The 16427-nt window shown below is 33.8% G+C and overlaps 1 protein-coding gene across 5 annotated transcripts in view; it reads left to right on the top strand.

The window, feature by feature from the left end:
• The window catches only part of Ahi1 (Abelson helper integration site 1), a 129425-nt gene that overhangs the window by 85257 nt on the left and 27741 nt on the right, over positions 1-16427 (top strand). For all 5 annotated transcript variants that reach the window (XM_042688530.1, XM_042688848.1, XM_042688622.1 and 2 more), the window contains one exon: positions 4577-4632. In XM_042688530.1, the coding sequence (XP_042544464.1) occupies positions 4577-4632 (56 nt within the window). The remainder of the gene's footprint in view (positions 1-4576; positions 4633-16427) is intronic.

The following is a 16427-nucleotide window of genomic DNA, read 5'->3' as shown; positions in this document are numbered from 1 at the left end:
TAAATCTCCAACTCCCAAAATAATGGTTTATTCTAATGCTGTCAGCATGTGTACTATATTGACTGGTATTCTTCAGTAAGGTAGATTAATTCCTTTTTGCTTTCTCTGCTTCTCTTTTTTATGATTGTTCTCTAAATTTGTCATAATTCTTTACTATCATTCCTTTGTTGTTCAAACTGTGTCTTACTTTGGCAACACCTTTATCCTATTCTATATCTTCCATAAGAGCCATTTAACCTTTCAGCACTTCCTTACTTAGGATGTTTTTGGGTCACCTTGTGATTTCCCTGCCCTAGAGCTTTAATAAGACATTTCTTCAAGGAGCTCTAGTATTATAAATAAAAAATGGAATTCAGAAACTACAGACTAGGACTCAGTGCACCCATTGCTATTAGCAAGTCATTACTTCTGGGTTCTTCCAGTGAACATAGGTAGAAAGTAAAATTTAATTTTTAAAAAATGAGTTTGAATTACCATTACAATTCAAACTTACAATTATCTTTATATTTGTTTGTCTTAACTATACAATAGGGAAACTTAATATAACAAACATTACAAATATTTTCTTTGTCTTTTGGCTTTGACATCTCAGAGGATTTGTGTCATTGAAGCCTGGTTTTAATTGGGATACTCTGCCCGTTGGTTGTGTGACCTTGGGAATATTACCTACCACCTAATTTTCATCCTGATAGCCACTGTTTCCTTTCTTTAAAATGAGGTCCTCTTTAGTGTTTGCTAACTGTATTAGATAGAATTCTTTATTAGTGTTTTCCATTTGATCTGTTTTTAAGAGATACTTTAATTCTCCATTGGTCTCAGTGCTATTGCCATTTTTGTTAATTTTGTATTCTTCAGGTTACTGAGGCACCTGTTAAAGTTGGCTTTTTTGCTTTCTTTTTCTCTTAATGGTTTCTGTTCCCAAGTGTACTGACAGAAATTTGAGTTGTTACCCAAACGCAAACAGGTTTCTCTTCAAAAGCCTCATCAGTTGCCACTTATAGCCAACTCAATAATTTAGCTTAAAAGCCCAAGTAGAAGCCCCTGCCTTGATAAACTAAATACATTAATCTGAAAGATATTGACAGTTCTGCAGGCATTTATCATTTCCACTGGCTAAGAGCACTCAAACTCCATTTTTCCCCCAAACTTTTGGAAGAGACTTGATCAACCTCCATAGGTCTTCTCTTAGCCTCAAGTACAACTAAGCCCTTTCTGGCTCATCTTTAGCTCTAACATACTGGCAATGGATCCCAGGACAAACTTCTTGCTCATACTCTGATAAACTTTTTATCAGGAAGAGGGCTGATAAATTCTAGAGTTAGCCAATGTACATGATTTCAAACTTTAAAATCATTCGCATGAAAGAAAGCGTTCACCTAGAAAGTGGAAACATTTATCACAAAGAGAACTGCAGAGATAAAGATAAGTTGAACTGCAAAATTGAGGATAAAATTTACCTGAACACAGAATGGTCTTACTCCAGAGATTAAAGATCTCATCAAGGAAAAATTAATGATAAGAAAGACACATTAGAAATATGCTAGTAAGATTACTAACTTCCTAAATAACAGGAAAATACTACAAGCTTCTGCATAGGAGGACTAAGTTGTTTCCTTAGAAAAGAAAATCAGATTAGCATTGAATTTATCTAAAATATCAGAAGTTGGATGATAGTGGTCTTACACAGACAACCAAAATAAAAGAATTTTTAATCCCAACAATCTATTATTCAATGGCTCTTTGGATATACAGTGATTTAGAGTGTTCTATATAAATGATACAACTGAATTAGAGTAGAAATCTCAAGGCATAGGAGAAAAAACTTTTTTTTTTTGTTAGGCATAGTATAAAATGTTTAATTTTTTTCTTACATAATTTTTTCTTTATAAATTTGTAATAATTCCCATGCATTTTTGTAGGTGTGAATAATGATTTACATCAATAATCCAGAAGAAAAAATAATATAAGTTGCATTTTGGTTAGTATGTACTTACAGTAATACTGAGAAGACCTTACATAGTCTCAAGAGAACTGGACACGAAGAAATCTAAATAAAGGGCTGGGAAGGTGGCTCAGTGGTAGAGCGCTTGCCTTGCATGCCCTGGGTTCCATTCCTCAGCACCACATAAGCAGAAAAAAGAAAAACAGTAAGTGGCACTGTGGCTCAAGTGGTAGAGCACTGGCCTTGAGCTGAAGAACTGAGGGACAGCGCCCAGGCCCAGAGTTCAGAACCCATGACCGGACCCCCCCCCCCAAAAAAAAAGAAATCTAAATAAAGTGAATTGCAAGGAGAAGAGTTACAGCTCAATTCAAAAGACAATCTGTTGTCAAAATTCCCTTCTCTCAGAAGAGGTCAGTGATTTTTTTTAAAACTTCAAATGACTGGATAAAACCACTTAGATTAGGGAGGGTAGTCTATTTTACTCAAGACCTACTGACTTAAATGTTAATCCTATCCAATAAAAGCCTACAAAGGAACATCTATAATAATGTTTGACCAAGTGTCTGGCACAATGGCTTAGCCAAGTTGATAGAAAATTAACATTACAACAGCCTACTCATTATGAGTTTTCAACTATTGTTATACTTAATAAAAGTAAAATGAGGCACACTAATACAGATTTTTTAAAGTGAAATTCACTTAAAATAGCAAGCTATTTTAGAACATTTTTCCTTAAGTTATTTCTTTTATTTAAGGATATAGATTTGAAGATTGGATTTGTATTCTTTATGTTTACATAATTTTAAAGTTAGATTATTTCCAAGTAAAGTTACTTCCTAATTAGATAATAATTTTAAAATCAGTAATTAGCCTAGGTCAATTTTATAGCAGATTACAAGTGAGGAAAGACTGTAAATTGTTAATTCCTAAACCCATCATCACGTGACCTCTCTTTCATGAGAGTAAATGTGTCATGCCAAGCCATGAAGACTGACCACACTTAAGACAGAATCTGGTTCATTTGCTGTATATTTTTTAAGATAAGACATCTCTGTTTTATTAAATGTGAAGTTTGAAATAATAGATAAATTATTATTTATACATCTTCTATCCCCGAATGACACATACCCACTTAATAAATGATACTTGATGGATGTTGATATTGCACTTTCTACTGAACTGGCTAACAATATTGACAAATCAAGTGAGAGGTGTTTGTTTGGCATTTTTTGCTTTGAAATAGTGTTTTTAATGAAACAAATTTTTATGTTAAGTGTTTCCTACTGCTTTGTTCACCTTAAATATGCTCTTGCAAAGTAAGAAAGGCAGTTGTGTTCTATTCATCTCACTTAATCCTTTATCTTTAAGAAAAATTAGTTACATGCTTGTAAAAGAGAAAAATTAATACTTTGAAGTAGGAATTTTGTTGATTTTTATTAACAGGGAGAATGTTTCTCACTCTAACAAGTCTTGGACTGTTATTTGTGCAGACTATTCTAATACCCTAACTCACATGTACGTATGCTGATGAACAGAGATTGGAAAATAAATGAGACCCACAGCTGTGTATAGTTTTAACTTGAGCTTGACTGATCCAGTTTCTTACAGATGAGATGAAATGTGTCAAATCCTTAAAGGCTGCTTATTATAAAGAAATGCAATAAAGGACACTGGAAACAAAAAGATAAAAGGATATTTCTCAAGAATTTGCTATAATGTTACCATTGTAAATGAGAGACTTAGAAGAACTTTTTTTCCCTCAAACACTCCATGATGATTGAATAAATATAGACTATGTCATAATAGGAAGTCACATCAAAGAAAAATCAAGTAGATGTGTCCTTTTGAGAAAATAAGGAACAAGTAATCCCTTTCATAGTCCTTATGATATTTTTCTATAAAACTTAAGACCTCAAGTCAGCAGTGACAGATAATAGTATAATTTTTAGTAGAAAATAGGATATTGGCACATGTTAACTTACTACTGGATGCCCCGTGAATGGAAAAATTGGCTTAGCTACAGTCAGATATCTTAGCTAAATTCACCAACTGTTTCTGACCAACGAATTCATGAAATCATTCAGAAAGATACTTCCATCTGAGTGGAGCTTTTTTCTTGTAAATTGTATATTAGAAATATCTCAGGATGTTGGGTTGTTGCATAGGAATAAGAACACCAATTCAAAAGGAACTCAGCAAGACAAAGTTTACTTCTGCACAAGGTTGCACCATCAGCCAAAAATCTGGTAAGCAAGCACACCGAGCATGGAGGCTGCTCCCTTTTTATACCCAACTCAGCAGAACCTGCCCCTCTGCTCACACATTAGCTGAGCTTAGGCTTATAATCTGCAAAAGGATGTGGCTTAATTAATAGGAGCAACTAAACATCAACGAATTCTAACAGGATGTCTTAATTAAAGTTTTCAGGAAAAAGATGCATAACTAAAATGTTTTTAACAAGGACCAAGCCACCTGGCCAAAGCAGGAACCTAAGAAAAACAATATTCTCAAATTAAAGGAAAGGAAGCAAACTACTTTGGTAGAAAAGAGCTTTTCTCATACATATGAGGCAAATGTATTAAAAAGATGGATAGGCATAATAACCAGATGTATCTAATTCTTATCTTTCCACAGGAATTATCAGCATAGAAAGAAGGCCTTGTAACCATCAGGTAGATTCACCACCAACGGTAAGACAGTTCTTCCTACATTTTTAATACTGTTCAGAAGGGTGGGAGATGTAACTCAGGTGGTACATTGTCTGTCTAACATGCTTGAGGACCTAGATTCACACACACACAGACACAGACACACACATACACACACACACACACGTGCTAGAGCGCTAGCCTTGAGCTGAAGAGCTGAAGGACAGCACCTAGGCCAGAGTTCAGGCCCCACCACCAACAAAAAAAAAAGAAAAAAGAAAAAGAAAGAAATTACAAAGGTGGTATGGTTATGACACAAAATCCCAATGCAGAAAACTCTTAGAACCTTATCCCTACAGGAAAAGTAACTTCATATTTTCTAACTAATGAAGAAAATTTTTTTTCCGAGATTTAGGAAAACAAATACTTTTTCATAGGTCCCTGGTTATATTAATTTTAATAGAGTTTCTGGTTTTATTTAAAACAAAGCTCTTTAAAAATAAATTTTGTACAATAGTATATTACTAAATGTCTTAAAATAGTGGGAGAATGTCATAATACTTAATTTCCAGGTTACTTTGCTTTTTTAATATAGAAATAAAATATTTTTATTCTATTACTAGAGACCAAAAGGCATTGCATTACTATTTATTATATACTATAGATACTTTATGAAAGGCAGAAAATTAGATTTACCTGGTCTCTGAATATATTTATATAAAATATACATTAGTTGATAGTTTCCTTTGGGAAGATTAATACGATGATGCAGAATGAAGTACATCTTACTTTTCCTTCAACATAATATTCTTATGTTTTCTATACAATGTCTTTCAAGTTTTTCATATGGCTTGCCATTTCCTATTGTGAGAAAGATATGGTAATACCTTTTTTCTGCGGAAATAAAGATTATCTTAAGCCATATTTGAAATTTTTGATTAGTAATTACCCCACAAGAACATTGCTTATTTTCTATTTGTGAAAAATCCATATAACTGAGTAATTTAAAATGTTTGATAATGTGAGGGACTCCAGAAAAGACTAATGTATGGGATACTAAAGGCACTTAGCTATATAGTATGTGTTTCAGGTTTCCTTCAGTAAATATACAAAAGCGTCATAACATTATAAAAGTTTAATTCTTTAATGCTAAATAAAAGATTGTCAAAAAGGAAAATTTATTTTTAATGTATGCAAATAATATATTCAGTTACTGCATTATTTTTCAATAATTTTCAAATTCATTTTGTTCCTATAGGTGTACCTATAGGCACCTGTGTTTACATTTGTTTTGTTGGTACATTCTAGAACTAATGAAAGTACAACTCCACTCAGTTTTCTTGTTATTCCCTTGAGGCTGATTGTAGATCATCTCATGCTGATAAATTGCAGAATAAAAAGATCAAAAGAGAATGGACTAGAATTTCTGAACAGCTGATGAAAAGGGCCTGAGTGACTTCTTGCCCCTGTACCTAATCCCCAATTTCCTAGGGCTTTGGTCTAAGGGAGTGATAAATGCAAGTTGCAGCTATTCAGCAGGTGAGGAATGAGGAATTGAGAATTGAGAATTTTTCAGGCCTCTGTTCCAGGGAATGCTATATATATGTGTGTGGGTATATATATATATATAAATGTATATATATATATATATATATATATAAATGTATATATACACACACATATATGTGTTTATGTATGTGTAGTTAAAGAACCATAATGTAGTGTCTAGTATCCCTTAAGTAAATATAGATTAGACTGAGAAGAAAACCATCTGTTAGCTTGTCAAATGCTCCTGATTACTGCCTTTTTTATTATTTCCTTCTTTGATTTTTATTAATTACATGAAGTCTTCTTTTTTGCTGGTGTGAGTTTTTTATCACTTAAAAATAATGTGAAAAAGAACATCCCTACATGGTATGAACCCTTACATGAAAAGGAATAAAATTTTTAAACTCATAATACCTCTGGTTTTACATACTGAGCTCTTAATTTTGTTTATATCTAAGAATAAAATTTCAAACTATTTTTCAAGAAATACAAGTTGAGAGATGAGTTACTTAAAGTATACATACCTAAAAGTTCCCTCAGTTATCTCTGCATAGGACATGTTTTTGTTTATTTATACATAACATTTTCATATAAAAGCATGATAGTAATTGATCTTCTTTGCTTCTGGCATTTAGTGTTGTGGAAGAGACAATGATCATCAGCTGATTGTTATCATTTCATTTGAGTAATCTTCTAGGTCTACTTGTATATAGTATATATTTTATTTTTATATAATGTCCTAGTTCTGATTTGATGATTAAATATGGAACGCTCTTCTCACTGACATTTTTCCTGAATATTTACTCACACATCGTACTGTTAGAGGAAAAGCAAATAAGGCATGCATGATATAATATTAGATTGTGTGAAAGGAATTAGATCATGCCACTTTAAGAACCAGTTCCTGCACCTGCTTATAGTCTGTGGCAAGGTAGGGTATTATCAACCTCAGATTAATCAGAGGTCATTGTCTGCACCCTGAAAGGCAGGTGTAAAAGTGAGTTAATAGTTAAGTCAGCACTGGCTTAGTCTTTTATTTACTTTGAATGAAGGGTTTATTTGAAAATCAAAGAAAAACCGCAACTAGAAGGAAATGTTTCTGAGGAGGATAGCTAAGACGTATCTTCTCTTTAACTGTGACCATATGCATAGATTTCCATATATTCTGACAGAATCAATATGCATTAAAAGATACCAGGCTGAATATACAAGGAATCTTTTAGTGATTTGAGTATTGTTTTTAATTAATTTTATCTGAAACTGATATAATATTTAAATGGCATCAGTACAGGCTATTCTAATAAATGGCTTAAATTTTTGTGAAGTTCCTACATTTCAAACCTGTAATGGTCAATTAATATTACTCCTTTATTCTTATTCAGTGATCCTATAGCTCTTGCTAGTGAGAGCATGTTTTCTTTTCACAAACAGATTTTTGGGGTATAAAAAATAATAGCTTTTGGGGGGTATAAAAATAATAGCTTACATTTTCAAAGAAACTGACACAGACCAATTATGGAATATTTGCCACTTGTCTGTTAACCTTAGTTATTAGGATTTAAAGTTTCCCTCCTTGATTTAAAATTTAATATTGTCTCAGTATTATTCTTGGTATCAAACAAACTTTACAAGCTAGTAATTCATTCTACACTTACCATTCCATTTATATTTTCTAAAGATAGATGAATACATTTTTGTTACATTGTTTATCAGTAGTAAACCTTAATATGTTTTAGACTTATTTTGCTATTTCAGAAATATTTGAGATGTCCATGATGTTGACTATCTTTAACAATATATTTATTCATAAAGGTACTTCTGAGTTATAGAAATTAAATTGTTTCCTTAGTATCATGGATTGATATAATATTTATATTGATTCTGCAACATTTTGAATCATTGATGTTAGATTTGTGTGTGTGTGTGTGTGTGTGTGTGTGTGGTTTTGTTTTTTTTTGGGGGGGGGGGTCCAGTCGTGGGTCCTGAACTCTGGGCCTGGACACTATCCTTCAGCTCTTCAGCTCAAGGCTAGCACTCTACCACTTGAGCCACAGTGCCAATTCCGGCTGTTTTTTTCTTTTTTTTGCTTATGTGGTGCTGAGGAATCGAACCCAGGGCCTCATGCATGCAAGGCAAGTGCTCTACCACTGAGCTGCGTTCCTAGCCCTTGATGTTAGATTTTATTGTTGTATTTAGGCCTTTAGGTTTATAGTTTGCTATGTATTATATTATTACACTTTAAATGATATCCTATATACATATGTAAACATATATATGACTTCCACATTTTAATGTAATATTTATAATAGCTTGTTCATGGATAAATGCATGAATTCAAGTAAAATGTCTTGATTCAAAGGATATATTTTATTTTCCCCAAATTATGGCATTTTCCAGGAATTCATAGTATGTAATCTGAAGTGAATATGCCCCTATAAAACTCATTAAATAGAACCTGTGGCCAATCTCTTCCTGTAGATAATTGCAGGGTGGATAAGGAACCCATAAACTATAAGCCTTTATAACTTAAGTCATAAAAGAACCTGTTTTCACTTATCAATAAAGTAGTGGTTCTATTAAAACTATTGAAATTCAAATGTAATTGCAAAGTGGGTTCTCTTTCAAAGCACTTATAGTTGTCCATAGCACATTTTTTAAAAATATCTTCACTTTAGTATTTTCTTCCATTCTTTATAATTTATGAATCCTATGTTGATTTCTTTTACTGTTGGCAAACTCCATTGACTTTTGTTTTTCCATTTTGCTTTGTATTGCCAAATTTTTTATCTAACAAACCTGCAATTCAGAAAATTATCAGAAGACAATAGTACATAGCATAGTGCTATACAGAGCCTTGTATAACAAGGCTTGAAATAACAGAATTATATCATTTGTTGTTTTAATATGTTTTTATATGCAAAATATGTCTTTTGGGTAGAACTTGAACTCATTCAGAAAGTGATGTAAACATAGAATAGTAATAGATGGGTAACCAAAGTTCAGAGCAGCTATTGAAAGAATAAAACAAAACCTGTAATTTGAAAAGGAAAAAAAGTAACTTTCATGATTATAGAAATATCATTTTCCATTTGGAAAGAAATTTATCAAAAAGTTACCAAACTATTGAAATGTTGGTGGCTCACACCTGTAATCCTTGCTACTTGTAAAATGAGAGTAAAAGGTCCAAGATTCAAGGGCAGCCTGGGCAGAAATGTTTGTGAGACTGTCAAAATGACAAAGCCAGAGGAGTTCAACTCCAGTAATGCCAAAAAAAAAGAGAAATGTATAGATGTGAAGGTAGGTAGGTAGGTAGCTATGAAGGGAGGGTGGGGAGGGAGAGGAGTTAGTGTTGTAGCTCAGTGGTATTGTTCTTACCTAGTATTCATGAGGCCAAACCCTGAAAGTTGTTGAATAATACACTGTTATTCTTTGAAGAGAGACATCTACCACCTGCCCCTACTAATGCTCCACAGATTTTCTAGCTGTAGTCAGGTTTGCACAGTTCCATATCTCTGAGCTGTTCTTTTCATGCACACATGCGCACGTGCAAGCACCAGTCCTGGAGCTTGAACTCAGGGCCTAGGCTGTCCCTGAGCTTTTCTGCTCAAGGCTAGCACTCTACCTCTTGAGCCACAGTGCCAGTTCTGGCTCTTTGGTGGTAAGTTTAAGATAAGAGTCTCAGACTTTCCTGTCCAGGCTGGCTTTGAACCACAATCCGTGGCTCTCAGCCTCCTGAGTAGCTAGGATTTCAGACATAAGCTTCTGGCACTATTTTGTTTAGATGATTTCACTATCCTGTCATATTTCTGTAAAATAAAGACATTGTATTATCATCATCAACATTTGCCAGTGAGAGAAAACTGAGGCATAAGATCTTTAAGAATTATCTGGAAAAATTTAAATTTAGTGTGTGAATGTGTTATAAAAACCAAAAGTATAAACATTCTAAAATAATTAATTTATGTGAATTCAACTTTTATGTTAGTAACCTAAGACAAATTTTGTGGAAATTAAAGCAGTTAACATTTAAGAAACAATTTATGTTTTAAAACCATTCTGCTATATACTGTCTTATTATCTAATCTGATCTTCTCAACATCACTTTTAATGTGATTAGGCAGGAGGTGTTCTATGAATGATGTAGACAGGAGAATACCACTGGAAAGGCAGAACAATATGATGGTTTAAAGGGTTTATGAAGATCTTGAGAGGAGAAACAGCTCAATACAGAATCCTTCCCAGGAAGTTATTTAAGAGAACCAGTTTCTAAAATATCCCACCCACCAAGAAGTTTGAATCATAATGATTTGAAGTTAATGGACCGAATCTTAGTTAATACCCTAGGAAAAAGTGTCACTTCCATTTTAATAGTTGTGGGATGGGTTAAAGACACCTATGTTGCAGAGAGTAATCTGGATGTGAGAAGAGGATCTTGGGGTTTGGTGGGAAGAAAGAGGTTCAGAAGCTGTGGTTTTTCTACTGCACTGGTAGAGTCACCTGTGACCTTGAGAAAGGAAATTACAAACACCTGCCACACTTCAAATTCTGCTACCCACATGCCACAGACAGCTGTTTGAAGAATAGGAGAGAAGTTATGAATGTCCCAAAAATGAGGTGATTGGGCTTTTACAGTCTACCTTGAGACCTACTTGAAAATCTCATTGAATATACTAGTTCCAGTTAAAATCCCAGTATGACTACCCAGCTGACATTCTAATTTTAATTATTCTTGTCTTAAATTTAATTTTATTGTCAAGGTGATGTACAGAGGAGTTACAGTTACATACATATGTAAGGCAGTGAGTACATTTCTTGTTGAACTTGTTACCCCCTCCCTCATTTTTCTCCTACTTTCTCTATTCCCCAACCACCCCAAGTTGTACAGTTCATTCTTTCCTTTTTCCATTCAACTAGAAAAAAAATCTTTATAGGCATTACTTAATATGGATAACATTTGATAACCTAAAGGACCTATAAATGAATGTAGTTAGGGCCTTCATTGGGTCTTCATTGCTACTGGTACTAACAGCTGCTTGCTTCCCACTATTACTTTGGTAATATTCTCGATATCTCATAGACTTTGCTTTCACTTTTCCCTTATATTTCCATGGTATAACCTCTTGTCCACTTGGGTAGCTAGAATCAAGATTCTTCTCTCTGACATGGAAAGTCATGATCTCTTTTATCTCTATTTTTACCTGTATGTCTGCTTTATTCATCACAAGCAATTTCACATCCCCTTGCAGTCATTCCTAAGATTTTAAAAAATTATCTGTAAGTAGTTGTTCGAAGGAGTTGCTCTTAAACAGTGTATGAAAACAGTATATCTGGATCAATGTCACTCCTTTGAACAACCTCACTCATCTCTCCCTACCCACCCATTCCCTCAGAGCATAAAATTTACCCTTTTAAAAATCTATAGTTCAGTAACTTTCAGTATATTTACTATGTGAGAATCACCACCAGATGTTTTTTAAACATTAGTTATTCCCAAATCAAACCCCACACTCTTAGCCCTACCCTCCTTCCATTTCCTTATCCCCTCTAGCCTCTGACAATTACTAGCCTATTTTGTCTGTAGAAACAGACCTAATCTGGACATTTTAAGTTGCTTTCTATATAGACTTCTTTGTCTTTTTTTTCTTACAGTAGTTTTTCAAGATTTATCCTTGCAGTATATATCAGAATTTTATTCCTTTCCATGGACAAATCATTTGAATATGTCACATTTGTTATCTATTACTTCACTAAAGGACATGAATTACTTTAATTTTAGCTATTACATATAATTATCTGTGAGCATTTATGTACCTGTTTTTTATGTGTGTTGGCATAAGACTTCATATCTTTGAAATTTAGAAATAAAACTGCCACGTCATACAGTTACTCTATGCTTAACACTTTCCAGAATTAGGAACACTGTTTCCAAAGTATATGAACCACCTTAAAATCCTCACAGACATGAATAAGGGTTCCAGCTTCTCCACAGCCTCACTCGCTAATGTATTTTTTTTATTATAACCATTCTAGTAAGTAGGAATCTCATAATTTTACTTATGACTGATGATGTTACTGATGATGTTACTGTGAAGAAATGTCTAATTCAAATCTCTTGCCTATTTTCTAATTGAGCAAATTACATTTTATACATCTTATATAAATTAGATATTTTAAAATTAGTTTTTGTGATTGAGACATACTGTGCTTATTTTATCAAAGCTAGAAATATTTGTGTGTGTTTGATACTAGAGTTTGAACTTGGGCCTTACACCAAGGTGTAAACCACTGTGCCTAACCCAAGAAATAATACAATAATAAAATAATAGATTTTTTAAATCTTTAGTAAGTCTAACATCTAAAATTTTTCAGGAACAAGTTCTGTTAATATTTTTTTGCTTTCTCTCTGGTCATATTTTCCTGTTTCTTTGTTCCTTAATTTTTATTGATAAGCAGATATTGAGATAATACATGGCATACAAATTCTCATAGTCACAGCTGCATTGTCACTTGAAATAGAAGCAATTTTAAGCAGTTGCCATTAATTACATTTGAAAAATGCAATACAACCAGAGTATATGTTCTGAGTTATATCATGTGAAAATGACCTCTGAGAATGGTTGTATTTAGGAAGCTGCTACAGATTATACAATGATGCCTCTCTGAAGATGAAACTTTGGAACTGCTCCAAATCCATTCTGCTCACTCTGGTGACTGCTAAACAGCTAGCTTCAGTAGTTACCATGTTTGTGAGGCCACTGGCTTTCAATGCAACTCTAGACACAGAAAGGAGTAGTAGGAATAAGGCAATTTAAAACTTTATGAAGCTTTGTTTTACTAACATCTACCTGTTGTTGGGTTTCTTTTATTGTTTTTGTTGTTGTTGTTTTAATACACACTCCTTGGATTATTGTGCGCCTTTGAGTAGTTTTCAGACTTATTATACCATTCATTTTGGTAGTTTTTGGCAGTGTTCTTGCTTTCTTTGAGGAACCAGTTTTTACCACTCTAACATTCTGCAAGTGATTCTCCTCTTCTCATTTATGCTGAAATTTTTCCATTTGCTTTTTAAGATTCCATCTGCTATTTTTTTTATTTTGTAATTTAAAATACTTGTTGGTAAGTTTTAGTGTCCTCTTCTGAAAAGTCTGTATATCCATATGCATCACAATTAGGATCATATGCTCACATAGAAACATCTTCCTTTAGGCGTATTTATTTATTTTAATTTCTTTTTATTGTAAAGATGCTGTACAGAGGGGTTACAGTTACATGAGTAAGGCAATGAGTGCATTTCTTGTTGAGCATTGTTAACCCTTCCCTTGTTATCCCACTATCCCTTTCCTTCCCCACTTCCCTCATCCTCCCCACACCCCCCTCACTTCCCCCCCGCACCCCCCACCCAAAGTTGTAAAGTTCATTTCCAGTAAACTGTCTGTGGATATCATTGTTGCAGTGGGTCATCCTGTGTCCTTGTTTCAGCGTTTTGTTATTCCCCTTCCCCTCTCCAAAGTAGACAAATTAGGATTCTTTATTATCCTATAATTACCTTGTCATCTTCTTGACTACTATATCAAGTACTCAAATGTGTGTGCAAGAATATTTGGAATTTGAAATATTGGAATTTGAAATATTTAGACCTTAGTGTTGTAGTGATATGAACAATTAATTATTGATGTCTAGATATCTTAACTTTATGTAAATTTAGTACTCAAGATTTAGTGATAAACTTTCTGTCACTATAGCAAAACACTCAAGATAACAAACTTTAAAAATGAAAGAGTTTCTTTTGGGTCATAATCTTGAATATTTTAATGCATGGTCAGATGGCCTTATTGTTTTTGGGTCTGAGAGAAGACAGTACATGATGATGGAAGCACTTGGTGGGAGGAAGCTACTCATCTCATGGCAGTCAGGAAACAAAGAGAGTAAGATTCTGTCCCTTTTCAGAGAACTCCCTCAATAATCTAAGACCTCTTATTAGATCTCACTCCTTAGAAATCCTATCACCATCCAATAGCCTCACACACTAGGGACCAATGCTTTAACACTTGGGTATTTGGGAGATATTTCTTAGAATCATAGCACTCCCAAAGGCTAATGTCCATCATCTCCAAGGGTCCCAATATCTTCCTAACAATGCTCAGAAATTTAAATTCACAATCACTTACAGACTCAAGGGCAACTCATCAATGAGCCTCTGTAAATATAAAAAAATACATGCTTAAAGATGCATTTCCGTTCTACAAAGGAGGACAGAGCATAAGGAGTAAAGATGGGCCAGGCACTGGTGGTTCATGCCTGTAATCTTAGCTACTCAGGAGGCTAAGATCTGAGGATCATGGTTCAAAATCAGGGAGGAAAATCTGTGAGACTCTTACCTCCAATTAACCACTAGAAAACCAGAAGTGGAGCTATGGCTTAAAGTGGTAGAAAGCCTTGAGCAAAAGAAAATCAGAGATAGCGCGGTGAATTCAAGCCCTATGGCCGAAGGCGGGGGAGGGGGGAGTGAGGGGATGGCCCACGAAGAGTAAAGATGGGACCAAAGCAAGAACTATATTAAAAATAAGATTTAGAACACTTTCAATGAAATTCTATTGATTCACTGTGGAGACCTTTGTGAGTTAGCATTTTCAGAAAATATAGTTGATACCAATTATCTTAGTATGAGATACCATCACAAAATACCATAATATTAAGTGACATACAATAAAAATCTATTCCTCACTTTTCTAGAGGCTAAAAAGTCCAAGATCAAGGTAGTAGCAAAAGGTAGGTCTTGTGTGATTCCTCTTCTTGGGTCACAAATGATGAAAAAGTTCTGATACATTTGTGGGGGAGGGGGGGTGTTGTTTGTTTGTTTGTTTTGCCAGTCCTGGGGCTTGAACTGAGTGCCTGAGTGCCTGTCCCTGAGCCTCTTTGAATTCAAGGCTAGCATTCTACCAGTTGAATCACAGCACCACTTCCAGCTTTTTTTTTGAGTAGTTTATTACAGATAAGTGTCTCATGGGCTTTCATGTCCTGTCTGGCTTTGAACTACAATCTTCAGATTTCAGCCTCTTGAGTAGCTTAGGATTATAGGCATGAGCCACTGGTGCCCAGCTTGAGACCTTTTCTGTAAGACCATTAATTTCTATGTCTTTTATGATCTAGTCACCTCCTAAAAGCCCTACTTCCTAATGTTGGTGTTAAGATTTACCAAAAAAAAACAAATTTTGAGAGATATATTCCAATCATAGCACCAGTCACATATAAATTTAAGCTTTCACATATAAAGCAGCTTTATTTCTTAAAGCCAAAAGGCCAAGTTCACTTTGACTTCCAGAGTCAAAGTGACTTCCAGAGTCATCCCTGTTTGTCAAAGAAGAAATTAAATATATCCAAATGGTAAATTCCAAAGAATTGCTTCTCTGTTATTGTTTAAGTGTTACCCAGGAAGTTTTCCCACTTTATGATCACAAATAAGGCTGTACTATATTCTAATAAATTATTATTATTGTCTTACTTTAAAATCTGTACATGCTATTCTGCCCTTATTTTTAAAGCACAATGTGGTAACACCTTAAAGATAGAAGGTATGCCATATCATCTTGTCCAACACCCTTATTTTACAGCCTGACAACCTGAGCATTTTATGACACATTTTTCCATTGGAAATAGATTAAACACAACACACATTCTTTTGGTTCATAATTTGATATACATTTTATTGTCCTTTATTATTTTATTAAAAAATATTTCAAATTAACGACTTTCAAATACTTGTTTGATAAGGTATTTTAACTTCACATATATAGTATGATAGCAACAAATACTTTGGTATAGAGAAAATGAACTTTATGATGCAATTATTTACTTTGTTAGATCTTTATTTTCTTAATCTATTATCCAGATAATATTCATTAGAAGCAAAAGGATCTTGATTTCTTTTTTATAAGTCTGTTTAGGGTTTTTTTTGCATGCTTATTGAAATAATTAGAAGAGACACTGTTTTTATCATATAATGCTTGAAGTAGAGCTATCTACTTTTTTTTTTCCTGTGGTCTAGGTTTTGAACTAAGAGCCTCACATTTTCTAGGCAGGCGCTGTACCTCTGATTCACACCTCCAACACAGTGCTATATACTTTTTTATTTGTATTAAATAAAATACAGGTAAGGAAAAATAAAGGAGGGGGGTAACAATGCTTGATAGGAAATGGACTCCTTACTTTGCTCATGTAACTGTAACCCCTCTGTACAGTATCCTTATAATAATATATATATATAATAAATAAATGAAATACAGCCCCAG

Source organism: Dipodomys spectabilis, unplaced genomic scaffold (assembly GCF_019054845.1).
Source record: "Dipodomys spectabilis isolate Male_0828 unplaced genomic scaffold, ASM1905484v1 ptg000001l, whole genome shotgun sequence".
Lineage (NCBI taxonomy): Eukaryota > Metazoa > Chordata > Mammalia > Rodentia > Heteromyidae > Dipodomys > Dipodomys spectabilis.
This window is presented reverse-complemented; position numbering and strand designations above follow the sequence as displayed.